Here is a 27,030-nt window from a genome sequence, read left to right as displayed (position 1 = left end):
TAATGGGTTTCCGCATGTGTCAGACACCTGACTGACCCCCCCCCAAAAAAAATAGCTCAAAATTAGCCCAATATTATGGGAGTCCTGAAGCTCAGTGGTTAGAGCACTCGCCTCGAAAGCGAGAGATCTGAGTTCAATTCCCTTCAGGGCGAAACCTTGGGCAAGTTTCCTTACTCCACACTGATAATAATCCCTCACGAGAAAAATAATAAAATTGGTCACTTCAATCCACGACTGTTTGTGGGACACTGTTGTGCGCAATTGGCTGCTGCGTTTCGCCCACAAATATAGTCAATTCACTTTACAGTATATTCTGTGAAGCGCTTTGAGACGTCGAGAAGATGTGAAAAGCACTATGTCAAATGCAAGGATTATTATTATTATTATTATTATTAAGCGTTGTCCGCTGTGGGTAAGCAGAGCGGCCAATTAGAAAAGGTCTTCAAAGGAAAAGGTTTTGCAGGTTTAAATGTAAAAGTTGCACTCAGATGTTTTATGATTATCACCAGCAACAAAACAACNAAAACAAACCCAAACCCCCGACTGACCACTGGGCACATGGCCTGGTTTACAGGGGTCAGTCAGGAGGCGGCCCCACTGCCGGGGCTGGTACTTCATGAGCAGCAGTGAAGGCCGCTGCACATGCACACACTGGCCACTGGGGAGCGCACGGGAGCAGGAGGCGCCTGGCCCCGGAACTCATCCTCTGAACAGCAGTTGCCGGGGGAGTGGAGTTGGGGGGACGGTCCGGGCAGAGGGATGGGATGGCACATGGCTTTCCGTGGGGACGGGTTTGAGCGGCGGACCGTAGGTTGACTCAGTCCCCGGCGGTGGACTCTCTCTCTCTCTCTCCAGTTAATTGTTTGTGTTGCAAACCGTGTGTGTGTGTGTGAGGGTGTGTGTGAGGGTGTGTGTGTGTGTGTGAGGGGTGTGGGGGTGTGTGTGTGAGGGGGTGTGAGGGTGTGTGTGTGAGGCGGTGTGTGTGTGTGTGAGGGTGTGTGTGTGTGTGTGTGAGGGTGTGTGTGTGTGTGAGGGGTGTGAGGGTGTGTGTGTGTGTGTGAGGTGTGTGTGAGGGTGTGTGAGGGGGTGTGAGGGTGTGTGTGTGTGTGTGAGGGTGTGTGAGGGTGTGTGTGTGTGTGTGTGAGGGTGTGTGTGTGTGTGAGGTGTGTGTGAGGGTGTGTGAGGGGGTGTGAGGGTGTGTGTGTGTGTGTGAGGGTGTGTGAGGGTGTGTGTGGGGGTGTGTGTGAGGGGGGGGGGGGGGGGGGGGTGTGGGGGTGTGTGTGAGGGTGTGTGTGTGTGTGTGAGGGGGTGTGAGGGTGTGTGTGTGAGGGTGTGTGTGGGGGTGTGAGGGTGTGTGTGTGAGGCGGTGTGTGTGTGTGTGTGAGGGTGTGTGTGTGTGTGTGAGGTGTGTGTGTGAGGGTGTGTGTGTGTGTGAGGGGGTGTGAGGGTGTGTGTGTGTGGGTGTGTGTGTGTGTGTGTGTGAGGGGGTGTGAGGGTGTGTGTGTGAGGCGGTGTGTGTGTGTGTGGGGTGTGTGTGAGGGTGTGTGTGTGTGTGTGAGGGGTGTGAGGGTGTGTGTGAGGGGTGTGAGGGTGTGTGTGTGAGGCGGTGTGTGTGTGTGGGGGTGTGGGGGTGTGTGTGAGGGTGTGTGTGTGTGTGTGAGGGGGTGAGGGTGTGTGTGTGAGGGTGTGTGTGTGAGGCGGTGTGTGTGTGTGTGTGAGGTTGTGTGTGTGAGGGTGTGTGTGTGAGGCGGTGTGTGTGTGTGTGTGAGGGTGTGTGAGTGTGAGGGTGTGTGTGTGTGTGTGTGAGAGCGCCTTTTCCGGGGTGAGCAGGTTTTGTAAAACAAATCCCGGGTCACATGTAAAGCAGTTTGTTGGGTTAATGGCTGTGTTTTTCTGATGAGTTTTAGAATTTTATTCTTTCCTCCTCTGCTGCTGAACTCCGCCCGAGGCGGGTTTGGCCCCCGGGACCCCGTACCTCATCTGGGGACTGTTCCCAGGATTGGGGGACGTCCGGTCACCCGAGCCCAGGCCGACAAGGGGTCTCAAAGCTCGTCACAGGATATACCAGAAATGATAATAATCCTTACATTTGATATAATGCCTTATCACATCTTCAAGATGTGTAAACTGCTTCACACAATATACTGTAAAGTGTTGTGACTGTGTATTTTGTGGGTGAGCGCAGCAGCCAATTTGCAGGCAGCAATGTCCCACAAACAGCCATAGAGCGAGTGACCAAATCTCATTGGGGAGATTGTTGCCCCGGACCACAGGAGAGAGAAAATCCCTTCTCTTTTTGAATAGGGCCACAAGATCTTTAACGTCCACCTGAATAGGCAGGTGGGACCTTGGTTTAATGTCTCATCCAAAGGACGGCACCTCCGACAATGCAGCGCTCTCCCAGTATTCCATTGGAATATCATCTTAGATTATGTAATTCAAATCCCAATGTGGGTCTTGAACCCAGAACCTTCTGACTCAGACGCAAGAGCGCCGTCACTTGAATCAGGCTAACAACTAAATACAAATTTGTCCACGGTTGGGTTTTACTCGGAAGCCTTCAAACTGACCCCATAAATTCCAGTTTTCCCAGAAGCACTGAAGTGACCTGCAGCACCCAAGTAAGATCAGTCACTCAGGTTTTAACCTGTACCGTCGCAGCCTCCTGCCGTGAGTGCTTCCTGCAGAGCAGGTGGGATGGTAATTGGGCTAATCTGAAAACTGGGTTTGTGTTTCTCCTTTATGGCCTTTCAAATTCACCTTTGTTTCTTATTTATTTTACCTTTATTTTCCTGAGGAAATTAAGTGAGGTAGTGAAGTCCGGCCCGCACAATGAATACCTTTGGATTTACAGCTTTTCTTTGAAACCTGACATTATGGATTCAATTTGGGTTCCAGTTGTAGTGTTAGAGTTTCTCTTTGTTGTATTTGAAGGTGGGGCCCACCAATGGCTGGGCAGGGTCAGGGCATGAGGCAGGCTGAAGGTGACAGTGGTTAGGGAAATAGGAGGAAGAGATCACAGAGGTAGGATTTTGCAAACCAATGAAGGTGAGGACGAGTATCTTAAACTTGATGTGGTTGGGGGAAATGGGAGCCAGACGAAGATGGGGGGCGTTGGGCTTGTGGGGCCTCGTATGGGAGAGGATACAAGATGTGGAGTGTTGTGTGAAGTTTGTAGAGCTGGAGAGGCTGGCGAGCAGAGTGGGAAAAGGCGGGTGTAGAGGTGACCAGTGTTGATGAGGTTTCATAACATCGAGGCTTGACTATTCAAACTCCTTGCTTGTTGGTCTCCCCAACTCCCCCTTCCTTACACAGCAGATCATTCAGAACTCTGCAGCCCGTGTCCTCTCCCTCACCAAGCTCCGCTACCCTATCATCTCCAACCTTGCCCGACTCCACTGGCTTCCCATCACACAGAGGATACAGTTCAAGATCCTGGTCCTCACCTTCAAAGCACTCCATGGTCTTGCTTCCCCCTACCTCTGTGACCTTCTAACTCCCTGCCATCCTGCCTGCTCCCTCCGCTCAGCAGGCTCCCACCTGCTTCATGTTTCCTGCCTTGCCCGCCCCACCATTGGTGGGCCCACTCTGCCCCCACCCTCTGGAACTCCATCCTGCAGTCCTCACCCTTGCCCCCTCCCTTGTCCCTTCCCTTGTCCCCTTCAAGACCCATCTCAAGATCCTCCTCTATGACTGTGTGGATCATCCTGCTTCCCCCCCCTGCCCTCCACCCTCCCCAACACCGACCCCCAGCTCAAGTCTGAAACACTGACTCTCCAGCATCTTGGGACGTCCTCCCGAAGTGAAAGGTGCTTTACAAATGTAATTTTGTTGTTGTTGGAGGCAGGGTTGTGATGGAGCAGGCAGTGTGTGGAGATGGACTTGGTCAGAGGTTGGATGGAAGTTTTGAAGGAGAGTTGAGGATTAATTGTTTTTGAATAAATTTCCAAGGGTTCCCTCAGACTCAGTAAATTGGAATGAGCAGGCGATGCAGTCCCTAAGTGAGGAGTTGCTGACCGGTGTCAAACAGGATGTCCCCAGTTTGGTTAATGTTAATTTAGAGAAAATTACAGCTTCACAGTGATGTAGCTGCAATCCTCGTGCAGTACTATTTGAGTTCAGTGCAAGTCCTGTTGCTTGGAGCAGCGTCAGTCTGCCAGTGGGTGGAATTATTCAATGCTGAATCTACTGTTCACTTTACAGAAACCCAAAGACTTGAGATGACAGACACTCAGGTCTACCAGGAAGTAAACCCAGTCTTTCTGCAGCAATTGGTGGACTTGGGAATCCCGGAAAAGAATGCCAGGGAGGTGAGTGAACATTAGACTGTCCCTAATAAGATAAGGGCAAAGATTATTATTTGCACTGGTAAGCGCTTTGAGATGTCCTCCTGACATGAAATGTTATAATATTGTATTACATTATTGATGGCATTGTCTTATTAACTGTGGTTTCACCATGACATTAATTGATATCTTGCTCCATGTGCGGCAGTGCTGATCAATGTGTGGTCTCTCTCCCTCACACAGGCCCTTATTGTCACTGAAAATCAGTCCAGTGATGCGGCTGCTCTTTATTATTTCAATGAGGCCCAGGTAAGGACATGTTTTCATTGCGTTTCTCACAGAATGTATATCCCAACATGCAGAAGTAGCTGAATATTACAGCAATGATAATTCTAGGTATTTAAAACTAAAATGGCTGGCTCAGTGATAGCACTTGTGCCTCTGGGTCAGAAGGTTGTGGTTTCAAGCCCCACATTGGGACTTGGAATCACATAGTCTCAGCTGACGTTCCAATGCAGTGCTGGGGTGTGTTGCATTGTCAGAAGTACCATCCTTTGGATGAGATGTTAAATCGAAGTCCCGTCTGTCGGTTTAGGTGAATGTTAAAGATCCCATGACGCTATTAGAAAAGAAGAGGGAGTTTCTCTCTCGGTGTACTGATCAACAATCCCCCAATAAAATTGGTCACTCACTCCTTGACTGTTTGTGGGTAATTGTCTGCTGTGTTCACTCCCAAAACACAGAGTCAATCCAATTTACAGTATCGCTTTGAGACAACTTGATGACATCTAAGGCTCCATATCAAATTAAGGATTATTATTGTATCATGAATACACTGCTGAATCAGAAAGTTGTGGGTTCAAACCCCATGTAAAGTGTAGTGACTGTGTATTTTGTAGATGAACACTGCACATGCACAGAAAAATCCAAACTTGGAGATTGGCCTTCATTTTTTACCTTTAATCTGCAGATGCCAACTGAGCATTGCTCCCAGAGCTGCAAGATGGTGTTTGTGGTGAACACAGAGTTGTGTATGGGTGCTGGAAAGGTTTGTAACTCCTTCTCTCATCTTTTCCCTTGCCACAACAAACTGAGGAACTAAACCAAGCCCTCTATTTCCAGACATCTCACAACAACAACAAAATGACATTTATAGAGCACCTTTCATGTCGGGAGGACGTCCCAAAGCGCTGAACAGTCGGGGGTCGGGGTCCGAGCATGGGGGAGGGGTGGGAGAGGGGTGAGGGAAGGCAGCGAGGTTGGAGGGTGATCAAAGGCACGATCGAAGAGAAGGATCTTGAGACCGGCCTTGAAGGAGGCAAGGGAGGAAGTGAGGCGAAGGGACCGTGGGCTGGAGTTCCAGAGTGTAGGGGCAGAGAGGCTGAAAGCCCAACAATGTGATAAGGCACTATATCAAATGTAAGTATTATTATTATTTTATGGTTGAAGCTCTCTTAAAGGAGCTGCAGATATTAAATAAATGTACATTAATTACCCTGCTATTTCTCACAAGATTTCTTTTTTACTTTATGAAGGTTTTTGAACATCAGTAAACAGAAAGTCACTTCTATTCACGTTTCTGTGGACTGCATACAAACGCACAGCTCTGTTGCTGTGAGTTCTTGTGCACACTGTGGTTTGAGACCCCGATTGGGTGTTTGAGCAGAAACAGGGTATTTGGTGGTGGGGGCTGGTGCGTGAATCTGTTCCTGAAAACACTGCAGAAATGGGGAATTTACTGTGTGTGGGAATTGGAGCTTAAATCTCTGGCATGCTGGCTTTATACAAGACAAGATTACAGCATTGATTAATATTAATAATTTATTTTATCAATAGTAATACTTGCATTTGATAAAGCACTGTATCCCGTCATTGAGACGTCCCAAAGCGCTTCACAGAATATATTGCAAAGTGAATTGACTTGTGTAATTTGTGGGCGAAATGCAGCAGCCAATTGCATGCGGCAGTGTCCCACAAACAGTCCACAAACAAAGTTTATAAAACTGCCAAGAAAAGCAGCAAATCTGAAGTTTGGGAGAGTTTTAGAAACCAGCCAAAAAAAATAAAAAACTCATTAAGAGCGAGAAAAAGGAGTATGAGGGTAAGCTAGCTAGGAACATTAAGTCAGATTGTAAAAGTTTTTACAAATATATTAAGAGCAATAGGCTAGTGAGGGTAAATGTAGGTCCACTTCAGTCAGAGACGGGAGAAAGTGTAATGGGGGATAAGGACATGGCAGAGTTCCTAAATGGGTACTTTGCATCTGTTTTCACTCTTCACCCTAGAAGACACAACAAGTCTGCCAACAATAGAGATGCACCAAAGTATAAGGACAGGGAGCAACTTAGAGAAATTTTTATTAATAGAGATTTGGTGCTCGGGAAACTGTTAGCACTAAAAAGTGACAAATCCCCTGGTCCGGATGGCTTGCATCCCAGGGTTTTAAAAGAGGTAGCTTATGAGATAGTGGAGGCCTTGTGTCTGATCTTCCAAAATTCCTTGGATTTTGGAACAGACCCCATGGATTGGAAGATTGCAAATGTCACACCACTGTTTAAAAAAGGTGGAAAGGAAAAGATGGGGAACTACAGGCCAGTTAGTCTCACATTAGTGATAGGAAACATTTTAGAATCATTGATTAAGGATGTGGTAGTGCAGTATTTAGAGGAGCACAATATAATTAGGCCAAGTCAACATGGCTTTACAAAAGGGAAGTCATGTTTGACAAATCTCATAGAATTTTTTGAGGATATTTCCAATAAACCAGATAAGGGTGAATCAGTCGATGTGGTCTATTTGGACTTCCAGAAGGCATTCGATAAGGTGCCACATAAAAGGTTAGTCCAAAAAATAGGGGCCCATGGAATTGGGGGGAATATATTAACGTGGATTGGGAAATGGTTAATGGGTAGGAAACAAAGAGTAGGGATAAACGGTCCTTTTCGGATTGGCGGGATGTGACTAGTGGAGTGCCACAAGGATCAGTCCTTGAGCTTCAGCTATTTACCATCTACATCAACGATCTAGATGAGGACATCGAAGTTAATATATCTAAATTCACGGATGACACAAAACTAGGAGGAAGTGCCAACACAGAGAATGACATTAAAAAAATGCAGCGAGGCATAGATAGGTTAGGTGATTGGGCAGGTAGGTGGCAGATGAAGTATAATGTAGGGAAGTGCGAAGTCATCCACCTAGGTAGCAAAAACAGTAGAGCGGGTTATTTTTTAGAAGGGGAGAGATTGGAATGTGTTAGCGTCCAGAGGGACTTGAGTGTCCTTGTACACCAATCACAGAAAGTTAGTCTGCAGGTGCAGCAGCAATTAGGAAGGCGAACGGTATGTTAGCATTCATTATGAAAGGGTTAAAGTATAAGAGTAGGGAAATCTTGCTGCAACTGTAATGGCCCTGGTGAGACCGCACCTGGAATACTGTGTGCAGTTTTGGTCTTCTTATTTAAGGAAGGATGTACTTGCCTTGGAGGGGGTGCAGCGTAGATTTACTAGGTTAGTACCAGGGATGAAGGGGATGAGTTACGAGGATAGGCTGACCAATTTGGGCCTATATTCTCTAGAATATAGAAGAATTAGAGGGGATCTTATAGAAACCTATAAGATCATCAAAGGGCATGATAGAGTAGATAGTGGGAGATTGTTTCCCCTGGTTGGAGAAACTAAAACCAGGGGTCACAACCATAAAATCAGAGGTCAACCCTTTCGCACTGAGTTGAGGAAGAACTTCTTCACTCAAAGAGTGGTGAATGTATGGAACTCACTACCTCAAAGGGCTATTGATGCTCAGTCCTTGAACATATTCAAGACTGAGATAGATAGATTTCTTATTGCAAAAGGGATTAAGGGATATGGGGATAAGGCAGGATTAGGTTATTAGCTGGAGTTAGGTTAGAAGATCATCCATGATTGAATGGCGGGGCAGGCTCGAAGGGCCGAATGGCCTACTCCTGCTCCTACATGTTATGTTATGTTCGTCTCGGACTGAGATTTTTTTTTGAGGAATTATTACCCGCGGAACGCGATCTGCCAATTGACTGATAACCGGGTTCCTACTTACCGCTAGATAAACAGGCTGATGGAGCAAGGAAGATTTTGCTCCATCGGAAATCGAATCTGGGTCCTCTCGCTTCTCGCTCAAGGCGAACATGATAACCACTGCGTTAAGGGACTTTTTAATTGAGCAGCCGCTGCCTCCCCCGGGCTCTCTGTGCAGTCATTTCTCTATTGAGATATGTGTATATATCAAAGTGTCGTGTGCTGGGTTGAGGTGTCAGTGATTCTCTCTAAACCTGTTAAATGGCAGATGGCAGCTCAGGTCGCTCACGCTGCGGTGGGGCTGTACCAGACGATGACTGACGAGGCAGCCTTCTGGCGACTGATGCTGAACAAGTGGGACGAGGAAGGGTGAGTGCTGGCACTTTGAAACTTTTCAAACGGGCGAAGCTACAGCAGTTAACAGGAAGATAAAGTAATGTTTTATTTCTGCCTTCGCTGCTCGCCATTTCACAAGAAGACTTGAAAGAATGGCCCAGCCAATATCCATATCACAAAAAGTTTTTTCTCCTTTAGATTTACGGCCATTGTCTCTATTAGTTACTAGTCCTTTGAGTTATTTTTCTTTTTACTGTTCTCTAGTTCCTTTTCTGCATAAACTATCTATTTGCCGTCCTACTCCCCCCCCCCTCCCCGAATTCTCCCAACCTCCTGGGGTTCCATTCTGCTTTAGGACATTTTCCTTTGCAATATATTGCAGTATAAGAGAACTGATTAGGAAACAGCTCGGGTCTGCTTCCAAGGCTGACTGTTACTTTAATCTGAGCAAAGAGCCACAATCCCTTGAACTGGCAGTAGAAAGTCACTTCACAACATGTTGGACAATTGGACAGTGGCATTGAGAGTGCAAAGAAATCCTGTCTTGTCTCTAGCACATCTGGGAAACCTCTATTCAATATACAAGGAATTTATCAAATTTCAAGTACAAATCAGACTCAAGGGCAACATGCAGTGCTGAAAAGTGAAGGATGCTTGGGTGAGAGGGGTTAAAATGCTACCTTTTCCCTTCCCCTCCTCCACCTCATTTCTTCCTCTCCTGAAAGCATGAGTCAGACCTGCTTTTTGGGATGATAATATTTTATTCTAATACAACAACAACAACAACTTGTGCTTATACAGCGCCCTCCACGCAGGGTAACGTCTCAGAGCACTTAACAGTAGCGGAGCCGGAGGGAGGTGGCCGTAAGCACGGTCGATGAGGAAAGTTTTCAGGCGGGATTTGAAAGAGGGGAGTTAGGGGGCAAGTCAGAGGGATTGAGGAAGAGTGTTCCAGAGTTTTGGGGCGTAGTGGCTGAAAGCACGACCTCTGATGGTGAGGTAGAGGGTGCGAGGGATGAACAGGAGATCGGTGCCAGTCAGGCGAAGGCACCGGGTGGTGGTTTGGGGAGTGAGGAGGTCGAGGGGTCGGGAGATGCTCGGGATTGAATGGATTTGAACACAAAACAACAACTACTTTAACTTATATAACGCCCTCCACGCAGGGTAGCGTCTCAGAGCGCTTAACAGTGGCAGAGCCCGACTTTGAGCTGGGGGGTGCGGGGGGTGCCTTATGCATAGTCGAAGAGGACCGTGAATAATCATTTTGATTGTGATTAATAATAATTCTTAAAAGACAATATTAATTATTAAAGGATAATCTTTTTGTTCAGATTGGTTAATTTCGTCATTCAGTTCACGACTGTTTGTGGGACACTCCTGAGTGCAATTGGCTGCTGCGTTTCACCTACAAAATACCCAGTCAGTCCACTTTACAATGTATTCTGTGAAGTGCTTTAAGATAACAACGTGATAAGGTTCTACATCAAATACAAGGATTATTATTATGATGGCGGGTCCCTACCAGTTGAAGGGTATTTCTAGTATTCAAATCTGATCCTGTCCGTACATGTACACCTCCCAGCAAAGGTCACAAGGTTTGGGAATTTCTTCCCCCGCCAGCCTCCAGCTTCCCTTAGATAGCCCAAGGCCACTGAGGTCACTTGAAATGCTGGCACACTGGATACGACCCATCATATCTACTCTGATGTTTCCGTAATAATTTTGAAGATCTGTATCAGATCACATTTAACCTTTTCAGCTCTAGTGGATAAAGCCCTAATGTCTCAAGTCTCTCCGTATCTGAAAGCCCTGCTACCTTTTCCATTGCTTTTATATCCTCTCCAGGCTGGGGTGCTCAAACTCTCCATGATCACAACAGTTCACAAAAAAAGGACAGTCACTCCACTTGATAGTAAATCCTGTGAAGTGTTTTGAGATGTACTTCCGATGTGAAAGGCGCTACACCAAATTAAATGTTTATTATTAAAAATTGGCGACTAAGTATAAGCCCAAATCCTCTCCTGCATCAAGTCCATTACCTCAATCCTCATCATTCCTATCCCTGTGATCAGGAATACAGTAATGTGATCAATTACTTTTTCCTTCAGCCAACTGCAGTCTGTTTCATGCTGCCCACCCCACACTGGTGACTGAGCCTTCAGCTACTTTCCCCACCCTCTTGAAATCTGTTCTGATATCCACCTTGTCCCCTTCTGTCTCTGACTTCAAAACGCACCTGGAGATCTATCTCTTTGCTTGGGTCAGACTGGTCTTTTGTTCTGTGTCCAAGGTCTTCTCTTCACCCTGCCCCCTTCTGTAAAACTCAGTGATATTGATAGTAAAATGCCTTCTACAGAAAGCATTGGGTGGTGATGGGGTAGGGGTAACAGTCATTATCTCACCCAGCCATCCCTCCTACTCCTCATGTTCTCAGCTAGATATAGCTCTTGCTGCTAGGTTCTTGCGTTCTGTGACTGAATATGTGATGTCTTGTTTAAACCAGGGCTAAGAAGATTGTACTGAAGGGACGGAACTATAAACACATCCTTGAGTTACAAGAAAAGGCTGCCAGGCTGGGGCTGCCCCAATACCTGGTTCAGGATGCAGGTAGAACCCAGGTGAATATTGTTCTAAGATTGATGAGATTGAACTTGTGAGATAGGCTTTCATATTCTTACATAATTACATTTAGTCAGAAGTGTCAGCCTAGCTCACTCTCACCTCTAAGGTTGTGGGTTCAAGCCCTCACATCAGGAACTCATACAGTCTGGGCAGATGCTGCAATGCAGTACTGGTGGTCTGCTACATTGTTGGAGGTGCCACCATTCGGTTGAGATATTAAAAATGAAGTTCCGTCTGTCTGTTCAGGTGGGTATTAAAGGTTAAAGATCCCATGGGATACAAAAAGAGAAGGGAGTTTCTTTATCCCGCTGTCTGGTCCAAAAATCCCCCAAATAAAATTGGTCGCTCACTCCATGACTGTTTGTGGGTCATTGCTGAGTGTAATTTGGCTGCTGTGTTCACCCACAAAATTAACATCCTGCATATCTCGGGCGCTGACCATATCATCCTTCATGGGTGCACTCTACACCTCATGGAACTAATACGGAATCTCGGCATCCTGTTCGATCCTCAACTGTCCTTCATCCCTCACATCCATGCCATGACTCCACCTCTGCAAAATGACTCTGCTCTGCTACTGTCTCTCATCGCAAGCCACTGAGATACTCATTCACGCGTTCATCACATCCAGCGGAGAGGGAGATTTGTTTCCAACGGCGGTAGAAGATAGAGGTGGGCTGAGTTGGGAGAGGGGTGTGGAGGAGTTAAAGGTGATGAAGTAGTGATCCTAAATGGCTTTGTCAGTGATGGTGATGTTGAGCCCCCAGATGATCACCAGATCAAGGGGATGACCGTGGATCTGGGTGGCAAAGTTGATGGTAGGGGTAGGTTGTGGGAGGAGAGAAGTCAGCAGAGGTAGAGCAGGAGGGGATGAAGTAGAGGTTGAAGTCGCCCATCAGTTGGGCTTTCAACTTTTCTGCCTCCACTCGCTTGAACCTTTGCCTCTTTCCTTCCCTCACCTCCTTCAAAGTTCATCTAAAGACTTCTGCTAAGACCGTTCCTTTGGTCTTCTTGCCACCCCTTGTCCCCCACTGCTCATGAATCCAACCCCCGTCTTGGGTGCAACCCCCCAACTGTCCAGGGCCCTGGGACAATTTTCCCAACATGAAAGACTATATAAATGCAATGCAATTTGCTGTTGTTTTGTAGTTGATTCAACTATAGGGGCACCACACCCACGCCTGGTCCTGTCGATACATATGCAGTTTTCCAGCAAAGGTATTTGATGCCAATTGTGATTTCCTTGCAACCACCGTGGCTGTAATCATAGTCAACCAAATACAGGTCTTTGTGTGGTGTATATCAGTACCTTCACACATATTCTAATTAGCCACCGAGCGACTGAGGAATGCAAAACGATTTGTTTTAAAACTACATTCAGTACTTTGTTGATGATGTCTAGCCTTTTGTTTTCTGATTAAATCAGGTTGCAGCTGGATCATGCACTGTGCTGTCAATCATGGGTGAGGAGGTAAATGTCAATCAAGTGACTGGAGATCTACAGCTCTTATGATGTAAATGACTGAGGAATCGCAGGAGGTTGTAATGAAACAGCAGAGATGTTTACCATGTGCTGTACCCAGGCTCTGCAAATAGATAAACCAACTGCCATTTTCCCAAGCAATTTAATTTCTGATTCCTTGAGTTTTAGTACTTTTATCCTCGGTTGGACATTTTAGAAGCTCAATCAGTATAATATCTTTCCTAACTTGGTATTTGATCTGGGTGAGCCATCACTATTTGACTGGCTGTTAAACAGCAGCCTATATAGAATGAAGGAGTCACATCTGAGAAGACTGAGTTATATCTGCAGTCAATAGTGCAGTCACTAGTGTCAGATTAATGGGCAGGCTGTCATTCTGAAAGATTGTTAAGATCAACCGACCATATTTGTCAGTTAGACTTAATTTAGTGGTGGATGCACGATAGTGAATGGGTTGAGCGATGGTGAGGGATAAGCTGGGCCAATAGAAAAGTCTGTCCCCACTTTTTTCCGCAAAGCCCTCTAAAAATGTAGTTTCTGGCCCGCGGGCCTCGCGCTGTTTACCTGGCGTCACTGTGGATAGGGCGGTTCTGGATCCGCGATGCGGTACATGCGGGAAATGGATTTCACTCGGGAGACCTCGCTGTTGTGATTGCATGTCTGTGTGTGAGTGTCTGTGTTTCTCTGTGTTTGTATGTGCCTCTTATATTTGTGTGTGTGGGTCTCTCAGTGTCCTCATGTTTAGTTTTTATCAATAAAGTGAAAAAATATACATTGGCAGTAAAATGTACCTCAATAGCATCAATGCCCCCCCACGATTTTCCACGCACAACAAAAATTTCCAAGCAAAACCCGCAAATTTTCCGCTCATTTTTGGGGCCAAATATTTCCGCCCTTTTCTATTAGCCCAGGGAATAGGATATAGAGGGGAGAGAGATTTTCTTTCCTTCCAGTAAGTGCTCCATGGTCCAAGCAAACAGTGCAGTATCTATCTGTATATTGAGGTGCTCTATGAATTAGTCAATACCTGTGTGTTATCTGATCAGGTATAAAGTCATGAAAATTCATCCATGACTCATTGAGCAAAGTTGCCAGGACATCTCCAGAAATGCGCAGGACCCCAAATTGGGAGGAATGTTGCATTAAACAGGTAATAGTTAATAAGATTCAGTACAAAGGAGCATGGTTAGGACTTATTGTTTGAAATTACATGTTTATTTTTGGGAGGAACTATACTGCCATGAAATAAAGCACTCTGTTCTTTGATTACTGTCTTTGTGCATGCTCTCTCGCAGGTACCTACCTACCTATTCATTCTACCCCTTCCTCTTCCTGTGATTAGTATTTAATTAAACCTAACTGTTATACCATTATTCAGATAAAGAAGTGTACAAGATTGCAGTTACACAAGATTTTCTCAAGCTGAAAATTACTCAGGCCATTTTTTAGTTAAAGCCTTCCTATATGAGATATTGAAAACTATCCAGCAACAAAATAAACCTCCCAGGTAAAGTCAGTCTGTTTCATTTGTCACTGTGGTTTGATGATTCATTTTGCAGCTAGAATGTGAGACTGCTTGTTCCAGTGTTCACATTGTTGCACAACTATGAAGATAGCGAGTTCCTACTCTTAACTATCAAATATTGCTGTTTAGACTACACTGATACTCTTCAGATCCTGTCTGCTTGTCAAGTGAAATTTTAAGATCCCATTAGGAAGAAAATTGAGTGGCTACAGCACCAACAATCCTCCAGGTTAATCGGTCAGTCTCATAGAATTTGTGGGACCCTGATTTGTACCAAATGGCTGCTGTGATAACCTGCTAAAACAGGCAGTGATAACTGCTGTGAAACACTTTTGAGATAGTCTGATGTATAGGTTGCTGTAAAAATGTAAATTCTTTCAAGGCATTTAATAACAATGTTTCACAATTTTCTGTAATGACTATTTGTAGATGAACTCGGTAGTTAAATCACTGACACCAATATCAATTTCCACAGCCAAATATCGTCCAAAGTGAAGCAGTATCATCTTACTGCTGCCAAAAACTTGAATAGGATATCGTTAGAGCACCAAACAAGCATAGGGTCAGACCCCAAAAGAGGGCAAAGGGGGAGTCACTATGTGTATGGTGTAGTTTAAATATATACACAGGAGAATAGAGGCTTACTAGGCTGTTGATGAAAAGAATCACTCAGCTGTTGCTCTGAATGTGGTACATTTGTAAAGGGTGAGAATACAACAACATGACATTTGTATAGCGTCTTTCACATTGGGAAGACGTCCTAAGGCATTGGACAGTCAGTGTTTCGGACCCGAGTTAGGGGTCAGGGTTGGGGAGCGTGGAGGAAGCAGGGTGCTTGAAAGCATGGTCGAAGAGGACGGTCTTGAGATGGGTCTTGAAGAAGGGAGGGGATGAGGTGGAGAGATTGTGGGATGGAATTCCAGAGGGTGGGGGCAATGGTTGAGGGCCCGCAAGCCAATGGTGGGGCTGGCAAGGCGGGGTGCGTGAAGCAGGCCGGAGCCTGCTAAGTTGCCGTAGCAGGCAGGTTGGCAGGGGGTTAGGAAGTTGCAGAGGTTGGGGGGGATGGCAGGAGCAAGGCCATTGAGGGCTATAAATGAAATTTGTGAAGGTGAGGACCAGAATCTTGAACTGTATCCTCCATGTGATGGGAACCCATTGGAGTCAGGCGAGGATAAGGGTGATAGGATCACAGAACCTAATGTGGGAGAGGATACAAGCTATTTGGAGGATTTCTAGATGATCTGCAGCCTCTGGAGGGAGGAGTTGGAGAGGCCCAAAACCAGGGAGTTTGGATAATCAAGCCTGGATGTTATGAATGCGTATATGAGGGTCTTGGCAGCCTGCAGTGTGAGACCATGGTGGAGCCAGGCAATGTTGTAGAGGTGGGGGAAGGCAGAACGGGTCATGGCACCATTGTGGGCTAGAAAGGATAGTTGAAGGTCAAACAAGCTGCCATGGTTTCGGACTGACTCAATAAGGTGGAGTGTACATCGTTGAAATAATATGCTGTCAATGCCAGAGGTGTGGATGTGCTGACAGGAGCCAATCAGGAGAGCGGCGGTCTTGACGTTCAACTATAGAAAGTTAGCTCTCATCCAGGAGTTGATGTCTGGCAGACATTCTGTCAGGACAGCAGTGACCCCGGAGTCGAGGGTGGATACAGAGAGATAGAATTGGGTTGTCATCCACATCCTTGCCTGGCTTCACATGTCCCAGAGGATTCAAAATCAGAGTTCAAAATCCTCTTCCTCACCTGTTACTCTCCAGCCTTGCTCCTTCCCATCTCAGCGATCTACTAAAACTTTATCAACCCGTCCGCTCCCTCCACTCGGCAGGCACTGGCCTGCTCGATGTCCACCGCCCTGCCTTCTCCACCATTAGAGGTCAGACCTTCAGGCTTTCTGCACCCACCTTCTGGAACTCCATCCCGGATGACATCACCAAGAGGGAACATTAGATAAGGAAAAGGGGGGCAATGATGGAGCCCTGGGGTACCCCACAGGGTACCGGGAGGGACTCAGGGTGAAGCTCTTTCCATTAGTAGAAAAAGATGATGGAGAACTTGGAAGAGGCCGAGGAATGCAGGAGAGGGACATGAAGTGGTCCAAGGTGATCATGTCATGATAGACAGATAGGCAATGTCAAGGCCATGTGTGATGACGAGGTTGAGAGGGTGGCCAAGGTTGTGGGGAGCATGAGGTTTAGGGAGGAGGTCAGTGAAATCCAAGGTGGGAAAGGGGAGTTAAGGTGGAGGTTGAAGTCACCCACTATGAGCAGGTGTTCAGTGCAGATGGGCAGGGATGAGAGAGAAGATATCAGTGAGGAAGGAGCCAGGAGCTTTGAGGGGGCGGTAAACTAGGAAAATTTTGAGGGAGAGGGATGGTAATAATAATAATCCTTGCATTTGATATAGCACTTTTACGTCTTCTCAATGTCTCAAAGCGCTTCACAGAATAGACTGTAAAGTGAATTGACCGTATATTTGTGGGCAAAACGCGGCAGCCAATTGCACACAGCAGTGTCCCACAAACAGTCATGGACTGAAAATGACCAATTTATTATTGTTTTTTGGAGGGATTTTTATTAGGCGTGTGGAATAAGGAAACTTGCCCAAGGTTTCGTCCTGCCTGGAATTGAACCCAGGTCTCTCGCTTGCAAGGCAAGTGCTCTAACCACTGAGCTACAGGACTCCACTGGTAGAGACTGAAGTATTCAAAGGAGTGAGCGGTGTGGCAGTTGGGGTGGCTGCTCTGAGACAAACATCGCCGGGAGCCACGATAGACCTGGCGGAGGATGCCCAGGCTGGAGCAGACGGAGGTAACGGTGGGATCCGGAAGAGAGAGGTGAGGAGGGCAGTGGGAGAGAAGGGGAGAGTGGGAGTAGCGTGTGGGGGGTAGGAGCAAGAATATTTTCAGAGGAAGTGGCTCGGGTCAGCAGGCAAAATGCGCACGCAGAGACCGGGGAGCGAGCGATCAACGGGGCAAGATCAGCCCACTGGCTACGGAAGACATTGCAGGGGAGGGGTGTGGGGGGAGAATGGAGAGAGGGGATGGCGATCATGGCTTTGGTTCCAGAGACAGGGAGGGAAAGGAGGGAGAACAAGGTAGCAAAAAGCAAACTTTACACTAGACTTAGGCTGGAGGACTTCAAAGCAGGTCTCAAGACCTTCCTGCTTGGGTCCAAATTCCTGACTGTCCAGTACCTTGGGACGTCCTCCCGACATGAAAGGCGCTATACAAATTTAATTTGTTGTTGACTAGATCTGTTGTGTTAGAAATGGTTTGTTAAATTTAAATTTTTTTAAAAAATTAACTGATGTGGGGAACTAAACCTTCTAAGTTTGAACTATCCTATCGTTTAGCCTGCAGGATTATTGTGAGCGAACAGCAAGATCCCTCCCACTTGATGGCACTCAGGTACCAGATCATTAAGATCTTCACCCGCCATATTACCTCTCTCCCCAGAATGTCATAAATTGGTTATTACAGAGCGGATCAGCTTGTTTTTTAGCTCTCCCGGCACAATAGAATATCTTAAGACCTAAATTAACCATTGCAGTAAATATACATTTTGCTTTAAATGTGCCTGGTTCATTATGAGGTATCAAATATGTGCATTAGGGTGTAAAAAGAGCTTTTTTTAAAAAAAATCAGAATGATCAAGGCCAGTGTTGATTACTCCAAGCAAAAGAACACTCCTGGACGTTTTGTTATCTATATGTTCTAAACTCCAACCCACATTACTGAAGTAATTACAATTCCTATCTGTAAGACTACAGTGAACTATTTGGATCATTGCCAAAAGAACATCCTGAAGTCTGTCTCAGATGAAAAAAAACTTTTATAAAAAATTAAGTACATTAAGCTAACTTTCGGTCCATGTGCCGTGTGCCTTATTTTACTGATGGCTCCAGATGGTTACAATAGATAAAACATGTATTTACCTGCAGCAATGAAAAAGTACACAATTACAATGCGGCCCAGTTTGAGTTCTGAGATAAAGGGGGAGGGGGTAATCTCCTTGCATCTTACCTTCACTCTTAGTTGCAGCAGTGAACAAATTTGACATTACCTTCTCTGATTAACTTTTAAAATTGTTTGGATTAGTAATTGGAGTGCCTCAGCCAGGCAGTGGTAGCACTCTTGCCTGTGCGTCAGAAAGTTGTGGGTTCAAGACCCACATCAGGACGTGGAATCACAGTCTATTTTGACATTTTAAAGCATTGCTGGAGAGGTGGGGGGTGTTTCATTGTTGGGAGGCGACTTCAAAAAGAAAAGGGAGTTTCTCCCGGTGTCCTGGCCAATAATCCCCCAAATAAAATTGGTCACTATTCCATGGCTGTTTGTGTGAATTTCTATATACAAATGGCTGTCACATTTCGCTTACAACACACAATTAATCCACTTTACAGTGAATCATGTGAAGCGTTTTTGAGATGTCTTGACGACGTGAAAGGTGCTGTATCAAATGCAAGGATTATTATTATTGGAGATTTTTAAACTGGTGACTCATTGCAATCTTCTACTATTATTTTTGAAAAGAACTTATTACATCCTTGTTCAAAGTACTTCTCTCAGCTAGAAATCATAAAACATTACATATAATGAGGATGCCTTATAGTGACTCCACTCTAGCTGCTGTACGAGTAATATGGAGAGAAGCTTAGTACATCGCTAGGTAGCTCCCTTTACTTTAATAAGGAAATTGCTGCAGTTAGGCTTTGAATCTGATCAACTCTAGAAGGATTAAATACGGAGTACTCACTCACTGCAATGTTTGGGATACTTTTTTTTCCTGATAGCTCCAGGCTCGGTCACTGGAGCACCCCTGTAACCTGACTCCTGGAGTCCTGTCACTCAGTGGTTAGAGCACTCACCTCGCAAGTGAGAGACCTGGGTTTGATAATAATCCCTAAAAAAAAATTGGTCATTTCAATCCACGACTGCTTGTGGGACACTGCTGTGTGCAATTGGCTGCCACATTTCACGCACAAATATAGTCAGTACACTTTACAGTCTATTCTGTGAAGCGCTTTGAGACATCTAGAAGATATGAAAATCACTATATCAAATGCAATTATTATTATATTGTATATATATTTACAGCAGGGCGAACGTTGGGCAAGTTTCCTTACTCCACACGCCTCTGTTTAACTAGCAGTAAGTTGAGACCCGGTTGTCAGTCGATTGGCGGATCGCTTTTCTGGGGGTAATAATTCCTTCAAAAAAATTAATAAATTGGCCACTCAATCCATGACTGTTTGTGGGACACTGCTGTGTGCAATTGCCTTCTGGGTTTCGCCCACAAATTATAGTCAATTCAATTTACAATATATTCTGTGAAGCGCTTAGAGATGTCTCACAGACATGATAAAGTGCTATATCAAATGCAAGTATTATTGTTGAGTAGTCCAGTAGACCAGATTTGTGCCAATAAATAAATAAATAAATTTAATCTGACTACAAATAAAATTATATAAATTTCTGTAGCTGGTGAAAGTACTCTAAATGTAATTTCCCAGAACACCTTTACTTTAAAATTGCATTTTGTGTGTCACTTGCACTTTTAGCTTGTAATGCAGTAAATGCTGACCCACCAAGCTTCCATTTTGCAAGTAAATGCAGCAAGTACTTTGCGATTGAAAATTCCACCCATCTCAAGTCTGCACTGTCCTTTCCCACACTGAGTGTAGTGAAAACAATGATCTTTTAGCCATTATTGTCTTCCAGTTACAATGACATATGCAATAAATCATAGAATCATAGAATGTTACGGCATAGAAGGAAGCCATTCGGCCCATCGAGTCTGTGCCGGCTCTTTGACAGAACTGACTTTTATTAACCCCACTCACCAGCTTTCTCCCCATAACCCTGCAAACCTGTCTTCTCCAGATACTTATCCAGTTCTCTCTTAAAAGCTGTTATCAAATCGGACTTCGCTGCCCTTTCAGGCAGATCATTCCAAATTCTAACAACTCGCTGAGTGAAAAAATTTCTTCTAACCTCCCGTTTCTTTTGGTAGATATCTTAAGACTGTGACCACAGGTCACAGACACACCTACCAGCGGAAACAGCTTTTCCCTATCTAACCTGTCAAAAGCTTTCATGATCTTGAAGACCTCTATCAGGTCCCCATGTAACCTTCTCTGCTCTAATGGGAAAAGTCCTAACTTCTCCAGCCTGTCCTCATAGCTAAGGTTCCCCATTCCTGGTGGTATTCTCGTGAATCTCCTCTGCACCCTTTCCAGTGCCTTAATATCCTTCCTGAGATAAGGTGCCCAGAACTGGGCGCAGTACTCCAGCTGAGGCCTAACCAGTGTTTTGTACAGATTAACCATAACCTCCCTGCTCTTATACTCTATGCCCCTACTAATGAAGCTCAGTACACCAAATGCCCTTTTTACTGCCCTATCTACCTGCTCTGCCACCTTCAATGAATCGCTTACTTGAACGCCCAGATCTCTCTGTACGTTCACCCCCTTAAGATTGAGCTACCAAGCCTATATTGCCTCCTATCATTTTTCCTACCTAAGTGTATCACCTCGCACTTATCTACATTGAAATCCATCTGCCACATGTCAGCCCATTCCACCATTCTGTGTATGTCTGCCTGCAGTCCGTCACAATCTTCTTCACTATTTACTACCCTACCTAACTTGGTATCATCTGCAAACTTGGAAATAGTGCTCCCTATGCCCAAGTCCAGATCATTTATATTAGAAAGAGCAGTGGTCCCAATACCAATCCCTTGGGGACACTGCTGCACATCTCCTTCCATTGCGAGAAACACCCATTAACCACCACCCTCTGCTTTCTGTCACTCAGCCAGTTCCTAATCCAAACGGCTACTGTCCCCTTAATACTGTGGGTCTCCAGTTTTTTTTATTAACCTCTTATGCGGTACTGTGTCAAAAGCCTTTTTAAAATCCATGTAAATAATGTCCACCGCATTTCCCTCATCAACCCTCGCAGTCACCTCTTCAAAAAATTCTATTAGATTTGTTAGGCAAGATTTGCCTTTAACAAATCCATGTTGGCTGTCTCTAATTACCTCGTGTTCCTCTAAGTAGAGATTTATTTTGTCCCGGATTACGGTCTCCAGTAGCTTTCCTATTACCGAAGTTAGGCTGACTGGCCTGTAATTTCCGGGCTTGTCTTTCTGCCCCTTTTTGTAGAGTGGGGTAACATTAGCCACTCTCCAGTCTCTTGGCACCACTCCTGTGTCCAATGACGATTGAAATATAATGGCCAAAGCCTCCGCTATTTGAACCCGTATCTCCCACAGCAACCTTGGGTGAAACCCATCTGGTCCTGGTGACTTATCAATTTTGAGCCCAGTCAATCTTTTCAGAACTTCCTCTCTGTCTATAGTAATCTGATCTATGTCCTCTACGCTGTCATCCAATACTGTGGCATTTGGGGCATCCGTTTCCATTGTGAAGACAGATGCAAAGTACTCGTTTAGTACATCAGCCACGCCCTCTGCCTCCACAACAAGATTGCCGTCATTGTCTTTGATTGGCCCCACCCTACCTTTAACTAACCTTTTTTCTTTTATGTGCTTATAAAATATTTTAGGATTCCCCTTTGTTACCCGCTAACCTCTTCTCATGCGATCTTTTAGCCTGTCTTATCAGTCTTTTAAGATCACTCCTGCATTCTCCATAATGCGCTTTGCTATCCTCCGTGTCTTGCATCCGCCAATTGTTGTATGCCATCTTCTTTTTCATCCTAGACAGAATATCCCTGGTCATCCAAGCAGGCTTGGTTCTCGCACATTTCCCTTTTGTGGGAATATATCTATTTAGACCCTGAGCTATCGTATCTTTGAAGATTTCCCATTGCTCATGAGTCGTTTTACCTGCCATTCTTACTTGCCAGTCCACCAACTCTAGGTCCCTCTTTAGCCCATCAAAATTAGCTCTTTTCCAGTCAAGCATTTTCACCCTTGACTGTACTTTGTCCCGGTTCATGAGTAATCTAAATCTAATAATATTATGGTCACTGTTACCTAGATGCTCCCCTACCGAAACTTGTTCAACCTGACCTACTTCATTCCCTAGGACAAGATCCAGCAATGCTTCCTTCCTTGTAGGACTGGAGACATACTGCTCAAGAAAATTTTCCTGTACACAGTTGATGAATCTTTCTCCTGCCTTGCCCTTAACACTGCTATTTTGCCATTCTATATTGGGATAATTGAAATCCCCCATTATGACAACTCTGTTCACCCTACATCTGTCCGTGATCTGGTTGCAGATCTGCTCTTCTATCTCCTTCCCGTAATCTGGTGGTCGAGAGTAACCCTTATCAGTGTAACCACTCCTTTCCTATTTCTGACCTCTAACCAGATTGATTCTGTTGTCGGGCCCTCTAGTCTCGTCCCTTTCTACAGCTACAATTGTATCCTTAACTAATATTGCCACCCCTCCACCCTTTCTTCCTTCTCTATCCTTCCTGAACACATTATATCCTGGAATATTTATCTCCCATTCCTGTCCTGGCTTGAATCATGTCTCAGTTACTGCTACCACATCGTAACCCCCTACGGCCAGTTGAACCTGCAGCTCATCAACCTTAGCTACGTGCATTTAGGTACATGCATTTGAGGAAATTGTCCACATGTACCTGCTCTATATTTCCCCCTTGTCTTTTTCCTCTATTCCCTAATCTATTGTTTATCCTGGGATACCCATCCCCCCTCGCCACTAGTTTAAATTAGCCCCCACCAGCATTCGATAATCTCTTGGCCAGGAAGCTAACCCCTGCCTTGCTTAAGTGCCGCCCATCCGCAAGGTAATGATCCCACCTCCCCCAGTAGTGGTCCCAATTGTCCACAAAACGGAAACCTTTTCTGGACCATTTTTCCAGCCAGTCGTTCATACGCCTGATCCTTTCATTATGGTGCCCCGTTGCCACCTTGGATGTTCTGGCCTTGAGTTTGTTCCCCAACTTTTGATACTCGCCCTGGAGTATCTCAGCCCTCTTCTTCCCAATATCGTGGGTCCCCACATGGACCACGACTTCTGGACATTCTCCTTCCCCCTGAAGAATCTTGTCCACACACTGGGTAAAGTCCACTACCCTCGCACCAGGAAGGCAGCAAACCATCCTAGCCTCACGATTCTTATGACAGAAGATCCTGTCAGTGCCTCGTACTGTTGAATCCCCTATCAGTACAGTGTTGCCCATGTGATCCATGCCCCTATCCTGTTGGGACAGAATGTTCACTGCTGTTCTCACGGGAGGTTTCCACGCTCTCAATTGCTAATGCTGAGTACTAATTTGAGACCAGTACTCTGTTGGGGGTGCTCTGCCTTGCACAAGCCCTCTTCTTTCCCCGTCGCACTGTCACCCAATCACTTTTAGCATGTGGCTGTGTGTTGGGCTCCTCTGGGAGTGGTCCTGTTCCTGAACTCTGACCTCCCGTACCCCTCTCTCATGGTTCCTATACAGTGATGGGCTGCTATCACTGAGTCCTAGGGGAGTGAGGGTCTCCTCCACCATACTGTCCACGAACCTCTCACTGTCCCTGATGGAGCGTAGTGTTTGCACCGGGGCTTCCAGCTCAGCTATTCTCAGCTGTAGCTCCCTGATTTCCAGACACCTGTGGCAGATGAAGTCGCCCAGGCTTAATGCGCCCTCCATCGACACCCACATGTGACAGACCTCGCAGTTTACTTGCCACACCATCTTCACAACCTTTATATAGATACAAGGATATCTGGGCTCTCGGCTTGAGTGAGGCTCTCGTAGCTACCTCCTATTTATACTTTCTGGGTGCAACCCATTTCTGATTTGCTCAGCAGTAATTTGGAATTAACACCTAATCAAGTGATTAATCAATAAGTTACTTGTTATTGGCTACAGCTGCTCCCTGTAAAGTTACCCCACAAGACCAATGTACCAATGGTATCAGCAATTTTAACTAACACAAGACTTAAATACTTCACATGAGTCACTAATTGAAAGACAATAACGGCTAAAAAAGGAACCAGCTAACAGATTGTTACAAAGCAAGCCATAGAATTTTAAAAAAATAAATGCTACTGCTTCCTGTAGTACAGCTACTGAATACGATAAGACCCCAAAGACACTCGTTTGAACAATTTTTCAATTAGAAGCATATCAAGGTAACTAGTTTTCAAAGCAGCACAATAACAAATCAAGCCTCTTAATATTGTGTTAAATTTTGTATTCCAACTCTTTAGCTGAAGATGGATAACTTCTGAAAGACACTGCAATCCCAATCCTTGAAGATTTTTTCCAGCAAGTATGCAGGCTTCACACTACAGCCACATTATTTTTGTGAAGGTCTTATTTCCTCTTAAATATAGTGGTGACTTATCTGCCAAGGAGTACTGTTCGTATTCCTGTAGCATAGTGGTTAGCACACTCGTCTCACAAGCGAGAGGAACCGGTTTGATTCCCGGGCGGGGCGATTCCTTAGGCAAGTTTCCTAACTCCATACACCTTTGCCCCTAGCAGTAAGTAAGAACCTGGTTGTTAGTCGAATGTCGGATCACTTTCTGGGGGTTATAATTCCTCAAAAAAAATCTGGTCACAAAATCCACGACTATTTGTGGGACACTACTGTGTGCAATTCGCTGCCGAGTTTGGCCAACAAATAGTCAATGCACTTTAAAATATATTCTGTGAAGGGCTTTGAGATGTCTCAACAAGACGATAATGCACTATATCAATACAAAGATTATTATACGCGCACGCAGTTTAATTGCAATAACCTCACATATCCCTTTGAAAACATATCAGCAACATAACTCTTCTTGGAATGGGAAGGAAACATACTAATTTTTCCCAATATTTTCAGATAGTTTATCAGCTCTATTTTATTTTACCTACTTACCCTGACAATGTGTAAACAATATGGAGAACTGCAACTAAACGCCATATTCCTATCAAATTCATGCCGATGGTCTTAAATTTCTTTCAGAGAAATCTCTTCAATATCTATAATAATCCTTGCATTTAGCCTTTGAGATGTCTCAAACTGCTTCATAGAATATACTATAAAATAAATTCCAACTTATTTGGGGGGCAAAATGTCCTAACATAAAAGCCACTGCACAAAATTATTGAAATGCATCTGGCGCAAATTAATGTTGAAAGTAGTTTTCATCCTGTTATCCAGTCACACCCTTGTGAACAAACCATCTTATTTATCAGCATTTTACAATCGGTCAGAGCACTTTCTAAAGAGGAATATACAGGCTCGTCAGGTGACTCAAAATAAAATAAAATTCTACCCAACATACATCAGTTTGATCACCGCTTGAATTTGCTGCACCACCCATACTTGTGAGTTCCGCATTGTGTCACACACCCTGAATGCAGTCCACACAATAGTCTGTAATTTACAGTAAATCCTGTGGAATGTCCTCTCGACGCGAGAGGCGCCATCAACACATGAAGCTATAAATAACCATATTTGAACTGCCTCTTCACCTTTGCCGCCTCCCAGCTCCTGCTCATTCTGCCCGAGACTATTCTCCAAAGCAAAATCTTACAGAAGCAACGGGGGTGGGGAGACGGGACGCGCATACAAATAAAAAAAATCTCAATGTACAAATACAACTGAAATGAGGCATTGCAGGGAGGGGTCTACTGGGAGGATCCGGGTTCCCCCCGACCGGAGAGCGGCCATTAGCTGATCGCTTCAGTTCAGGGGGACCAGGATCAACATACGTTTGTGGCCCGAAGTCGACAGCCAATATTATGCGTCCCCGGGGTAGCGGAGTGGTCAATTTAGGTTAGTTTTTAAAACCGAGTAAGAAAAAGAATGTTTTGCGATTTAAAATAAAAATTTGGAAGCTGGGCACCCGCCCACGGCAGCTCTTACATAACAAAAACACGCAGAAGTACACGAAAAAAGTGCCTACATTTTAATTCCTGCAAAAACCTCCCCATCCCGAAGACCTTTTTCTTACACGATTTCAAAAGCATTAACCTAAGTTAGTCATTCTGCGCATAAAATCAGGCTACTTTGGGGCGTGTTGGGCTGGCCTTGGGCTACAATCGATTTTAATTTCTGGCAAACCTGCCGGTCACCACACCGAGAGAAAACAGCACAAACTTCCCGACATGAGACAGAAGTCAGGCTCCACACACGGTGCCGTGACCCCGAACAACCCAGACGAAGGCGACCGACCGGTTTATGCTGACTTGACTCCCACCATTTTGTTCCTCTTCCCTCCCAACCCGGCGACAACCACACACCGTACCGCCCGCTTCACAGCGTAAATCACTTTTTAAACAACGCTAGCAAGGGCGGGGAGAGGAGAAAGTCTGGAAATATTAAATCTCAGGGAGGGGTAAAAACAAACGTGCTATCATCTCATTGAGTCTAAACAGCAGAAGACAGCTCGCCGGGGCTATGCTACTCGCGCTGCCACGTCACGGCGCCCAGACCGAGCTTTTATTTTATTTGGAAACCCTCGCTTATGCTCCCGCAAACAAAACCTACGAGAAACGCAGACGGCAGCCATCAGTCAGTTAGCGACCGGAAAAAAGGACATCTAATATTTTTGTGGGCTTGGTTTTTTTAGGTGAGAGGGTAGGTTTGCGTTTTTTTCCCTCCTCGCACGAACGATCTGCCGTTAACCATCTCCTTCCCGCACTCTGTCTCGTCTCCCAGACTCTCGCTCCGGCTCCAACTGCTGCAGCGAGCACACACCCTTCCTCCCCCACCTCACGCGCCGGTCCCGCC

General features: G+C 45.4%; 1 protein-coding gene across 4 annotated transcripts; it reads left to right on the top strand.

The window, feature by feature from the left end:
* Nucleotides 1-725: 725 nt before the first annotated feature.
* On the top strand, nucleotides 726-14,045 carry si:dkey-19e4.5 (UBA_like_SF and PTH2 domain-containing protein). Of its 4 annotated transcripts, none has more exons than XM_042339720.1 (7): nucleotides 726-807; nucleotides 4,204-4,310; nucleotides 4,530-4,595; nucleotides 5,257-5,334; nucleotides 8,607-8,707; nucleotides 11,178-11,292; nucleotides 12,723-14,045. In XM_042339720.1, exons 2-7 carry the CDS (start codon nucleotides 4,221-4,223, stop codon nucleotides 12,807-12,809), a joined length of 537 nt encoding a protein of 178 aa, XP_042195654.1. In that variant the 5' UTR covers nucleotides 726-807; nucleotides 4,204-4,220; the 3' UTR covers nucleotides 12,810-14,045. The 4 variants fall into 4 exon arrangements, with proteins under 4 accessions (XP_042195654.1, XP_042195653.1, XP_042195655.1 ...); XM_042339719.1 differs by having other exon boundaries at nucleotides 731-811; XM_042339721.1 differs by having other exon boundaries at nucleotides 798-861.
* The last annotated feature ends 12,985 nt before the right edge of the window (nucleotides 14,046-27,030 follow it).

The sequence above is a fragment of the Callorhinchus milii genome, unplaced genomic scaffold, assembly GCF_018977255.1.
Source record: "Callorhinchus milii isolate IMCB2004 unplaced genomic scaffold, IMCB_Cmil_1.0 Scaffold12, whole genome shotgun sequence".
Taxonomy (NCBI): Eukaryota; Metazoa; Chordata; class Chondrichthyes; order Chimaeriformes; family Callorhinchidae; genus Callorhinchus; species Callorhinchus milii.
The sequence above is the reverse complement of the archived record's forward strand: the minus strand, read 5'-3'. Positions and strand labels throughout refer to the sequence as shown.

Coding starts and splice junctions, on each gene's coding strand:
- si:dkey-19e4.5 (XM_042339719.1), top strand. CDS start 760: ATGGGATGGCACATGGCTTTCCGTGGGGACGGGTTTGAGCGGCGGACC. Junction 812..4,203: donor GTTTGAGCGGCGGACCGTAG/GTTGACTCAGTC, acceptor TTCACTTTACAG/AAACCCAAAGACTTGAGATG. Junction 11,293..12,722: donor AGGATGCAGGTAGAACCCAG/GTGAATATTGTT, acceptor TGATTAAATCAG/GTTGCAGCTGGATCATGCAC.